The following is an 11,459-nucleotide window of genomic DNA, read 5'->3' on the forward strand; positions in this document are numbered from 1 at the left end:
CAGGCCTATACCACTAAGGCACCAGAAGGAGGTTCACAGTTACCAAGCTGTTGGCCTGAAATTGTGTAACATGCTGGTGTAGGGGAGGGGAGATAACTTTCCTTTTACCCTTCTAAATTCTTCTGGCCGGTCTAACACTCAAATTGGCATGAGAAAGACTAACAGGAGAAATGATTCAAATTGGCTACATATGTAGAAACGGGGCTTTCCGGAGAATAAGGGATCAGAGTATAAACTGGGCAGCTGAGGTGTATGAGACATCTTGAGTTGAGGAAAAAGAGGGGTAGTGGTTTGGACTTCAAGGGAAGGGAGGCGATTCACAGGTAGATGGCAGGGAGCAAACATTTGGTTAAAAACAAAACAAAAAATCCTTGCTAGCCACCAGAAACAATGGAACACTGAGGAAAGTCTATAACAGATTTTGCTACGTTCCTCACAGTCTGCCACGCTCCATTCATGTTATGCTAAGGTGATAGCTCCCTTCATTTAAGCAGGTTCTTCTATCTGAATTCCTTTAGGCAGATAAGGGGGAGGTAAAAGGCTCTTCCTGAGTCTTTTGTTTCTTAAAAACAGCCAGCTTAAAATAGCCAGTAACCCAAAAAGCCATATTTTGGGGAGGGAAAATGCTGCACCCTCTCACTGGTTAGCAGCTTGTGCCTATCAAAGCAAAAACTGCACTGGGCAGCATGGAACAAGCAAGGAGGGCTTTTTAAAAAAGTGTTTTCCTTTTTCAAGTACAGTTGGCATTCGCTATTCTATTAATTTCAGGAGAAGGAAGATTTTATTCACGCGTACTGCAACCAGGGGATAGGCCAGAACTCAGTGTGAACTCAACTCAGCTGAAGCAAAGGGCAGTTGGGTTTTCAAGGGCTGGGGAGATGGCGAGCTCGTAGGTCAGCTGTGTTTGCTAATTGGCTTCACCCGAAGGAAGAGGAAACTTTCTCATATCTTTGTGATAGGAAGTAGTTTTCCTACAACTGGGAGAAGCACCCACTGAAGATAGGAACCTGCCCTGCTGGGGAAGCGGGGGAGATAGAGGTGCTCCCTCTTTCAATGTTTACATTTCAAAGAGATGGTTCCCAGGACCTTGAGAAAGGCATTTCCTGGGCTGTCAAACAGGCAAGAGGCTCTTGAAAGAAATTCACACAGATGTCAAAGGAGCAGCCGAAGAATTGAGGATGGCAAGTTTTCTGAAGCACGAAACTGCAGGGACCAGACAGGACGTCTGGGGCAGATCTGCATTCCGCAGGGGCCGGCTGACGGCGGGGGGGGGGGGGGGGCTAGTGTGAGACGTAGGTCAGGGAGAGGCGGGGCGAAGCCTGTCTCAAGTTTAGTCAAGCTGAGGGAAAAGTTACAGTCGTTCTCCTGCTCCGTAAACCCGGTCTGCCTGGGTTCAAATCCGGTCTCCATTGCTTACTGGGATTAAATTTCTCAATCTTTCTGGGCCTGGTTTCCTCACCTTGGAAAATGCAGATGATTACTACTTACCTCATAGGATGGTTATGTAGGTTAAATAGGTTAATACAGGTACAGCACTTAAAACAGTACCTGGCACGTAATATTGATTGATGCATTGCTTGCTGCGGGTTAAATTACGTTACCCTTCTGCATCTCAAATCATCCCATATGAGAATTTATATGGAAAATTAAATGAAAAAATAATGTTACCTACTAAAGAAAAAGAAAATTAAACAAGCTGATGGATGCAAACACGCTTAGCCCAGGCCTGGTGTCTGGTAAGACTTTTTTAAACTGGCCAACACTCACCCTGACCGGTGTGGCTCAGCTGGTGGGCGTCATCCCGCAAACCGAACGGTTGCTGGTTTGAGTCCCAATCAGGACACATGCCTATGTTGTGGGGCGTGCGAGAGACAACCAAATGATGTTTCTCTCCTTCTCTTTCTCCCTCCCTTTCCCTCTCCTCTCCCTAAAAATAAAAATCTTTTTCTGAAAAACTAAATAAATAAAAATGGCCAACATTCTTGCAACTGTAGTTACTATTTTACCACTGTAATTTGCTCATGGTCTTATTAATTTTCTATTTTGTTACTCTAATCATTAGTTGCTATGGTTTTGTTATTACCTCATGCTACTCCCTATTAATAGTGATGTCAGTTCGATCCCCAGTCAGGGCACGTACAAGAAGCAACCAATGGATGCATAAATAAGTGGAACAACAAGTCTATGTTTCTTTCTCTCTCTCCCCCATAATCAATAAATTAAAATTAAAAAAAAAAAATAGTACCCCGACAGGCATGGCTCAGTGGGTTGGGCATCGTCCCGCAAAATGAAAGGTCACTGGTCTGTTTCCCAGTCAGGGCACGTGCCTGGGTTGTGGGCCAGCTTCCTGGGTGGGAGCATGCGAGAAGCAACCACACACTGATGTTTCTCTCTCCCTCTCTTTCTCCTTCCCTTCCCTTCTCTCTAAAAATAAATAAAGTTTAAAAAAATACTCATATCGGCAATATCACTATTATTATCATCTCACTATTCCCATGCATCAAGCAGTCCCAAAGCCTGCCCGCCCCTCCAGTTCCCTAGAGAGGCATTTCCTCCTGGGGGCCCCTACGACTTCATCTGTTTTGTGGAGGCAGAATGGAGCTCAGGCCCCAAGTCCCCAACAGGAAGCAAAGACTGCCAGCAGTGCCCTCCAGCCCTTTGGACAAGTGGGACACAGTGGCTGAATCCACTGAATAAATAAGACAGCAGACAGATGGCAAGGAGGGCGGTGCCTGGAGGCAGTGTACAAACCCATTCAGCAAAGTTGCCCTCTGCTCCCTAGCATTGCTGAAGACCCCATTCACCCCATGACACTGATTAGTGAATTCACCAGTGCCCCTCTCCCCGGTGGGATCACCCACAAGCTGGTGAAACCCCAGGAGATGAAGGGGGTTCAAGCCCAGACTTCCCCCAGGGCTGTCTCAGCTCCTCTTAAAGTTCTTGGCATGTCCACCCTAGCTCAGCTTCAAGGGGTTATTGTAAGAAGTGAGGTAGAGCCCTGGCGGGTGTGGCTCGGTGGATTGAGCGCCAGCCTGCACACTGAAGGGCTGCTGGTTCAGTTCCCGGTCAGAACGCATGCTCCGGGCTGCAGACCAGGTCCCCAGTAGGAGGCACGGGTGAGGCAACCACACACTGATGTTTCTCTCCCTCTCTTTCTCTCTCCCTTCCCCTCTCTCTAAAAATAAATAAAATATTTTAAATAAAAAGTGAGGTAGACATGACACCTTCACAACACTGTAAAAATTCAACTTTTATTGAGGCCGTTTCCAGAAACTGACCACAGAGGCATGCAGCACAGTCTCTGCCCTTGAGGAGCTCACAGTCTAGTAAGGAAGACAGAGATGGAAACAATTCCCGCGGAGATGGAGGGGCAGGGCCAGCTGCCATCGGAGGAGGGAACCATTACCCCACTCTGCCTGCCCCCAGTCCAGTTTGGCTGGGAAAGGGAATGGGAAGCTTATCATTGTCTCTCCCACCGTTCTGTGAATATCCTGACTAGGCATCATGACGAGGGGGGTACATTTGCTGCCTCAAAAAGCTAGAACACCCAGGAGGATATATACAATGGTAACATTATTTCCCGAAGAAGCCGCAAACCAGTGCAGCAGAAGCCAGCAGTACTGGGGTGAACTGGAAAAACCGGGGCTGGGCCAGCCCAGTCCAGTGGTGGGAAAGGGAAGAGAGGGTACCCCGGGGCTGGCAAGGAGGGCAAGAGGGAGTTTCCCAGATGGAGACGCTCACAGCAGGGCGCCCACAGCCACCGCCAACAGCAGAGGCGCCAGCCCTGCCAAGGGAGCTGCAGAGCCTTTATTATGGGCCCAATTTTTTGTGACGTACTGCTCCTTATTACTACGGTCCTGGTGACCAACACCACCTCCAGACAAGCCAGGTTCGTCTTTCAGGGAGATCTCATGTTCTACTTCCTTTGGAGGAGTCTGGCTGGCGGAGGCTGGAGTGGGTTTGGTGGTGGAGACCGGCGTGGCTGGGGTCGGGGTCGAGGTGGAAGGGGTGACGCCGGTGGCTGGAGCCCGGGGGGTGGGCTGAGGAGCCGGCAGCAGGACGAGGGGCGGGATCCGCGGCGAGAAGTAGGTCTTGTTGCGCAGGTCCGCGTTGCAGCGGGACCCCTTGCAGCAGGAGCCGCTGAGTGTGAACCCCGGGCCTGTCACCGTTTCCCGGGTGCAGAACTCGTCCTGGACGCAGCCCCGGACAGGCAAGGAAACAGTCACGTTTGCTGAAGGAGGGAGACACAGGCAGGTGAGTGACGGCAGTGGGACCGGGAGGCCCAGCTAGAATGAGACTGGGAAGGGCCCGTTAATCCAAAAGGCTGCGCTGAGGCCCCGCTTTGAGAAACACTGCCCCAGGCTTTGGCTTTTGATGGACCGCATTTCCCCTGGTACCTTGGGAGGAAAAGCGCATAGGCTGAACCTCAAGCCCAACAGTGCCTCGAAGGAAAGGTTTGGACAGGGATACCGCACCTCTCACACGGCCAAAGAGAAAAACAAACATCCACGACCTCCCTCCCACCATTTTCCCACATACCTCTCCCCCTAACCGCGCCAATATTTAGTCCCAGAGTCAGAACTCTCTCTCCCCGAAAACGCCTGGCAGAGGACAGCGTTGGAAGAACATCTCCCATGACTGCCCGAGGCCGAGGCCGGAGGCTGAACGGCACCTCTCCTAAGTAGCGGGGCGGGCGCCGTAGCCCCCTGAGGTTTAAGGAGTCAGAACTAGATTCCCGCAATGCCCGGGCAGAAACTGGAAGATTTAAATACATTTCCCATTGCACATCCCTGCCTTCCGCACTTAGTAGGCCTCTCTGGAAACATATTTCCCCAAAAACTAGGACAAAAAGCCAATCTTATCCCCGTGCTATACTGGGGATAGGACTGCATTTCTCTTGACGCTTTAGAAAACAAGACAAGCACTCAGGCCTACAGCTCCCGGGGTGCGGGGGCGGGGAGGGGGGTGCTTCGAGTACAGGACTATCACCACCCAGGAGGCCTCAGAAAGGCCACAGCTCCCCGGGGCTCGCTCACCTGCAGTCAGGGTGACGTTGCCGTCGAAACAGCCCTTGTAGGCGCGGTCGCTGGCGTTGTAGCAGCTCACGACCGGCGGCTTGGTGCCCCGGCACGCCTCGCGGCTCAGCCCCACGCAGCTGTAGCACTCGGCGCCGTTGGGCTCGTACGCGCTCTCGTTGCCTGCGAGGGGAGCGGGACGGAAGGGAGGGGTTGAGCTCCGCCGGGGGTCGCTACCTTCCACATCTCCGCCCCTCGTGGGCGCGGGCTCAGCTTCTAGCTCCGCCCCACCGTGCGAGCCCGCCTCCTGAACCCGCCTCTAGAGTCCGGTCTCACAGGTGCCCTACGGCAGTGAAGTCCCGCCGGTCGCCTCTCGGCCCCACCCCAGAGCGTGTCCCCGCCGCGAGCCCCTCCGGCCCGGGATCACCCCTAGCGGCTCAGGCCCGATGTGGCTCCGCCCCTGGGCCTAGGGCTCGGCTCCCACCGACCTGCCGGGGTGAGCGCTCGCGAGCTGAGGTTGAGCTTGGCGTTGCAGCGGTCCTCGGCGCACTGTTGCAGCTGGATGAAGGCCAGAAGCCCGGCAAGGTCCAGTCCGCGGTCATTCTTGCCCGGCAGTCCCGAACCGCAGCCGCGCACGGCCACCGAGAATTGTCCGTGGACTGCGGAGAGGAGAGAGGGCGCAGTCAGAGGAGGCCAGGGCCTCGGAAAGAGCTGATTGTAAAGAATGACAAACGGAGGGGCGGAGCTTCAAAAAGCTGAGTCCGAGTCCAGGCCGGCGTGGCTCCGTGGGTTGGGCGTCCTTCCGCGCACGGAAAGGTCGCTGGTGGATTTCTGGTCAGCGCACGTGTCTAGGTTGCGGGCCAGGTCACCGGTTGGGGGCGTGGGAGAGGCAACCGATGGATGTTTCTCACATGGATTTCTCTCTACCTCTCTTTCTCCCTCCCTTCCCCTCTTTATAAAAATTTAAAAATTAAAAAAAAAAAAAAGCAGCGTCGGAGGGGCTGTCAAGCTGACAGACACTGAAAAGAAGTCTGGCTGTAGTAAAAGGGTGGAACCGCAGAAAGCAACCTCAGGAGGAACTGAGAGACAGACAAAGACCAGGGATCCGAGAGGGGTGGAGCCCCCGAGGAGCTGAGGCCTCCGACGGGGGTGGGATGTGGGTTAGAGCGTCAGAGCCTCCTCTCCCGTCACCGTAGGAGAGGGGAGGAGAACATTCTGGTACGGACAGAAATGGGCAGAGAGGTCTCAGTGGTGGAGCAGAAATGAACAGGCTGTGCCCTCCATCGAGGGGGACGAGGGCCCAGATCCCGGCCCTCCTAGTTCACCCTACCCAGGTCGCAGCTTTCAGCCCTTCACCCCTCGAAGCCCTAGGGGCCCCCGCCAGGCCGAAGAGGCCAAGCTGAACGGGCGGGATGGCCCTGCTGGGAGGGGTGTGGCCAAGTTCAAGGGAGGGGCGGGACCATGAGGAAGTGGGAGCCGGCCGGAGAAACTCGAAGGAGGGGGTACCCGGACTAGGGGGCCCACTCACTGGTCTCCACCGCCCCCACGGCCTCTGTGCAGACTTCCACTCCTGGCGCGCACTTGACGGTCTTGGTCTTCTGCGGCGAGCATCCGTCGTCTGCTTTCTGCACGCAGCTGTAGCACTCCAGGGCCCGAGCTCCTGGGAGCGCGGGGCGGGGTGGAGTGAGCGCCCTCTAGATAAGCCCCCTCACCCCCGGCACCGCAGGGCGAGGTAGCCCTTCCCACGCCCTCTGGCCGCAGGACGAGACAATCCTGCTGCACACCCTTGTCTAGGGCAGGAGTAAGGAAAATCTTCCCACCAACCTGGGGTCACGGGATACATTGTGTCCCTCTCCTTCAAGCCCTCTATGCCTACACCTGGGAGTATCTTTCCCACAGCGCCTTATACCCAGCGTGGGGGATACCCGAGCGGGAGCCCTGGGAGAACTTTGCCCTGCACCGGGAGCGCCCTCCCACACTTCTCCGCTCGGGAAGGGATCCCTTTCCACAAGCTGCCTCTGACCGGGGCAGCGGACCCTCCCACAGCCCCCGCTCTGCTCAAGATGGAAGAGCTTCTCCCACAGTCCCCCAGGGCAGGAATCCTTCCCACAAGCCCCCTTCCCAGGGCAGCTGATCCTTCCCACAACCCCTCCGCTCAGGATGCCGAGATCCTCCCCACAGCCCTCGCTGTAGGGGGTGAGGGGACCTGCTCCTCGGAGCCTCCGCGCTGTCCCCTCTGACCCCTCCCTGCGGCAGACCTACCTTCTCCGAGCAGCAGCGGCAGCAGCAGCCAACCTGCCGTCCAGATCACTGCCTGGGCACCTGCTTTCCTGGCAGGGGCCATGCTTCGATCCTGCTTCCTCGGCGTCCCCCCTTGGTGTGCCACCTCCCAACCCAGTTCCTCTTACCTGAGCCCAGGATGAGTAACCTTCCCCCAGGCAACGTTGGCCTTGCCCAACCAGGCCAAGTCAGCGTCCGCTGTGGGCGCGGGACACCCGCCCCTGGGTGGGCCTCCCACAGCTGCCAAGGAGTGAAATGGCAGGGGTCCAGTTCCCTGACAGTTCTCAGGAGGAAGTCTGTGTGCTTGGAGGGGAGAGTGCTGAGGTTCACCGAGGGGCCTGCTCAACGCTGGGCGCTCACCAAATGTTTCATGAGAGCCAACAGTGCGCAGGCTTTGGTCTGGGCGGCCTGGAGATAAAGACGGAGCCAGTGGCTGTCCTCACAGAGCTCACAGTCTGACAGGGGAGACAGTTATTCATCGAATAATCCTACAAATTGTTATGACAACGAGCACAATGAAGGGTGAAGTGGAGGGAGCTACAAGGCGTGTGGAGCCCACAAGTGGGGACTGGTCAGTGAACCTTCCCTGAGGACGTAATTCAAGCTGTGGTCTCAGACGTGGAAGGTTTAGCACATGAAGCAGGTTGGGGTGGGAGCCAAGAGCGTGATGAAGCAGAAGAGCAGCAGATGCAAAGACCTACAGATGGGAAGTACCATGAGCCGTTCAAACTCAGAGGAGAGCAGTGTACCTGGAGCTCAGAGGGCAAGGGGAAAGGCAGAAGCACCAGGCCGGGGGCAGAGCATTTAGGGCATCACAGACCCTGAGCAGGGATTGGAATTGATTCTGAGAGAGGTGGACAGACTCTGAGAGTGTCTCAACCCGCTGGGGACACAATGAGACCTTTCTAATGTGATCGGCCTGGGAAAGAATGCCAATATCCTCCAAGAAGTGAATGGAGAAAGAGTGGGCCACCTGTGGAATACTCTACAGCCATGAAAAAGCCACCCGATGGCCTCAGCAATGTGGATGGAGCTCAGAACCCTCATGTTGAGTTCAGGGAGCCTTAAACAAGGAAAACATACCTTACAGCTCCACTTACATGAAGTTCTAGACCAGGCAAAACTAGCCAGTGGTGAGGGAATTCACAGTAGGTGTTATCATTGGCTGGGCACCGCCCCGAAGGAGCAGTGGTGAGAAGCCCCCACAATCTGCATCTGGGTGGTGGTCACACATGTGTGCAAATATGTAAAGAATCACCAAGCTGTATATTTACACAAGTCACTGACTGTACATTATTATGAAAGAAAGAAAGTAGAGCCCTGGCCAGGGTGGCTCAGTTGGTTGGAACGTCGTCCGGTAAACTGAAAGGTCACGGGTTTGATTCCCGGTCAGAGCACCTGCCTACGTTGTGGGTTCTGTCCCCAGGTGGGGCACATATGAGAGGCAGCGGGTCCATGTTTTTCTCCCTCTCTCTCTCCTTCCCTTCTCCTCTCTCTAAAATCAATAAGCATGTCCTCAGGTGAGGACGACAACAACAAGAAAAAAGAATGAAAGAGGAAAATATCTCTGTGGCCTTTGTGTAAATTAGTAAAACACTACAGAAGGGGAGAGAAGACCAGGAGTCCAGTAAGGGAACTGGACAGTTTTCCCGGTAAGAAAGAGAAAGGAGTAGGCCTGGCACTCTCAGTAAAGCCATGGTGTTCTGTGACCCCCCAGCACAGGCCACTCCCGACAGACAGGGCCACACTGTGACCGGGATGGAGCACGACACGGTCAGGACCACTGCGTCACCAGGTCTGTACACAGAAACCAACCAGAGCAAACCACAGAATAACCAAGCATCCCTATATCTGGGCTTTAATATAAGTGACTGCTTATATTATATTTATTATATTATGTTATGTTAAAGTTACAGCTTCACTCTTGCTTTGCTTCTCCTGACTCATAGGTAAGATTTACCTATGGCAGTAAAAATAGTGGCTGTGTTCATAAAGATATCATCTGTTCCCCAGACCTCGTTGGGCACCCCCGCTCCCAGCAATGACTAGCACCTCAGTCAAAGGTGGGGTCACCTGGCATCGTGTTGAGAGAGAAAGTGAATGGCTGCTTGTAAGGTCATTCAGCACTGACCCCCTTCTCTGCCTCCCAGCCTTGGAATCCAAGCCCCACTTATGGTTTGCTGTGTGACCCTGTATTAAGTGTATTCACCTCTTTGAACCTTCAAGGTGCCCTTTATAATAAAGGAAGGAGAGTCTTTCATGGTGGAGTGAGGCAGTGGGCAGAGTGTCGAGTTTGGAATTTTAATCCTGCCTCTGCCATCGTCCTGCTGTGTGACCTCCAACGACGGTGTCTCCTTCTCTGAACTTCGGCTGCCTCCTTTGCCGAATGGGTCTGAAAACCCCTATCTCTTGAGGGGTGCAGGGAGGCCAGCTGATAATACTATTATTATTATTCTGTGCTCAAAAGCAGGAGGCCCTGGAGGGCCCAGCCGCGTGGGAGAGTTTCAGGGAGGAACCCCAACTGGCTGGACCAGAAGAACTAGCATCTTGGGAGGGAGCGGGACCCAGGGTGGGGAGCCTCCTCTTGCTCAGGCCTGCCCAGATTCCGGGCATTGACCCCCACCTGGCCCTGGCCCAGAGAGCAGAGGGAGGTTTGAATGCAGGGCCTCTGCTTAACCTGCTCAGTGACTCTTCCCCGCGCCACTCCTCAGAGGTTACTGCACAGAGACTTAGAATCTGGTTCCCCAGGTGAATGCACAGAGGGGTCAGTGCAGAGGCGGTCCCCAGTCCTGGAGGTCACACCAGGGCCTCAGACGAGCCTGCGGTCATATGCACGATGGGTTTCCTGTCCCCCGGGACAGGGCAGGCACTGAGCCCGGTGACATTCCCAGCCTGTCTCAGACTCACCCCTCTGCGATGTGTCAGAGAAGGGGTGGGGTCAGGGGCAGTGCTGGCTCCAGAAACTGTGGGGCTCAGTACAAAATGAAAATATGGGGTCCAGTTCAAAAAGCAGGGAAAAAAATACCGTTAAAAATAAGAAAAATAGAAACTCTTCCACCATCTCTCTTGACCCCTCGTGGTGTTTAATGCCATGTTCCCTTGGGCACAGGGATACCTGTGGGGTGAGCACAGACCCTGAGAGGTGTCTAGAAACCCTGCCCCATAACGAGAGCGACCTGGGTGTGGGCCCCCTTTCTGCCTGCTGCCCATAGCCACACCCCACCCTGAGATGCCATAGGGGCCAGGTGCCTGACCTCGAGCTTCCTGTGTACACTCAGGCCCTGCTCAAACTGGAGGGGGGCAGTGGTCACAGGGAGGGAACAGGGAAGGGGAGGCAGACTGAACCGGTCCCAGGGAGGTGAGAGGTGGAGCCTTGCCTCCAATCCCCTCAACTCATGCTTCACATCCCTTCAGACTTCACTTATAAAACACAAATTCAAATACAAATTTGAAAAAATTAGGGCTTTCCGGACAGCAACCACCGAACATCAATCCAGAGAGCACTCTCCGGAGCACGCAACCCGTCAGCTACACTGGTCACAGGCCATAGAGCTGGCCCCAGTAAGTGCCCAGTTTGCAGAGAGGCTGGGGGATGACCTGATCCAAGAATGCAGGTGTCGCCAACGTGGAGGTGGGGGTCAAGGGGACACCTGGGGTCACTGAGAGCCTGGGGAATAGGGTGTCAGCATTCCTGGGACTCCGGAGGGACTGAATACCTTGTTTCAGAAGGGGCAAGGGGGACCTGTCTCCACACGGTGACAGCCTTGGATAGTCACTGTGGGACAGCCTGGGGGACTGTGGTAGCCCAGGATAGGGAACAGGAAGAGCTTCCTGAAAGAGGGGACGTCATGGGCCAGACCTGAAGGATCAAGAGTTCTGTCGGCCTTATCTACCACTGTCCCCAGTCCTCAGCATCTCTTTCTCATCAATTTATTAAAACAGTCCCTCAACGCCTGGTTTGCACGAGGCCCTTGGCTCTGCATGAGGGGCTCAGCAGTGACTGAGACCGCCCCAGGCCCTGACTTCGGGAGCTCCCATCCTGCGCAGAGACACACTCATCAGCAGTAATGACCCAGAGTAGTCAAGCTGTGATGAGTGATCAGAGCTCGGATGGGAAGCCCAGAGGAAGCATCTGACTCAGCCATGAGAATCAGGGAAGACACC

At 54.6% G+C, this 11,459-nt stretch overlaps 1 protein-coding gene across 1 annotated transcript; it reads right to left on the reverse strand.

Moving 5' to 3' along the window:
* Positions 1–3,382: 3,382 nt before the first annotated feature.
* On the reverse strand, positions 3,383–7,359 carry LYPD3 (LY6/PLAUR domain containing 3). The gene is made up of 5 exons (XM_054588434.1): positions 7,278–7,359; positions 6,544–6,672; positions 5,504–5,674; positions 5,037–5,198; positions 3,383–4,231 (listed from the first exon to the last, which is right to left on the reverse strand). The coding sequence occupies exons 1-5, from the start codon at positions 7,357–7,359 to the stop codon at positions 3,738–3,740; spliced, it is 1,038 nt and encodes a 345-aa protein (XP_054444409.1). The 3' UTR covers positions 3,383–3,737.
* Positions 7,360–11,459: the final 4,100 nt, after the last annotated feature.

Source organism: Pteronotus mesoamericanus, unplaced genomic scaffold (assembly GCF_021234165.1).
Source record: "Pteronotus mesoamericanus isolate MK-2021 breed Mesoamerican mustached bat unplaced genomic scaffold, CSHL_Meso_final scaffold_137, whole genome shotgun sequence".
In the NCBI taxonomy this organism is placed as follows: Eukaryota; Metazoa; Chordata; class Mammalia; order Chiroptera; family Mormoopidae; genus Pteronotus; species Pteronotus mesoamericanus.

Bases quoted from the DNA above. Each gene is read 5' to 3' on its own strand.
- LYPD3 (XM_054588434.1), bottom strand. From the start codon at position 7,359: ATGGCCCCTGCCAGGAAAGCAGGTGCCCAGGCAGTGATCTGGACGGCA. The intron at 6,673-7,277 runs GTAGGTCTGCCG...CGCTCCCAGGAG, and splicing joins GCCGCTGCTGCTCGGAGAAG to CTCGGGCCCTGGAGTGCTAC. The intron at 5,675-6,543 runs GTGAGTGGGCCC...TCCTCTCCGCAG, and splicing joins CGTGGGGGCGGTGGAGACCA to TCCACGGACAATTCTCGGTG.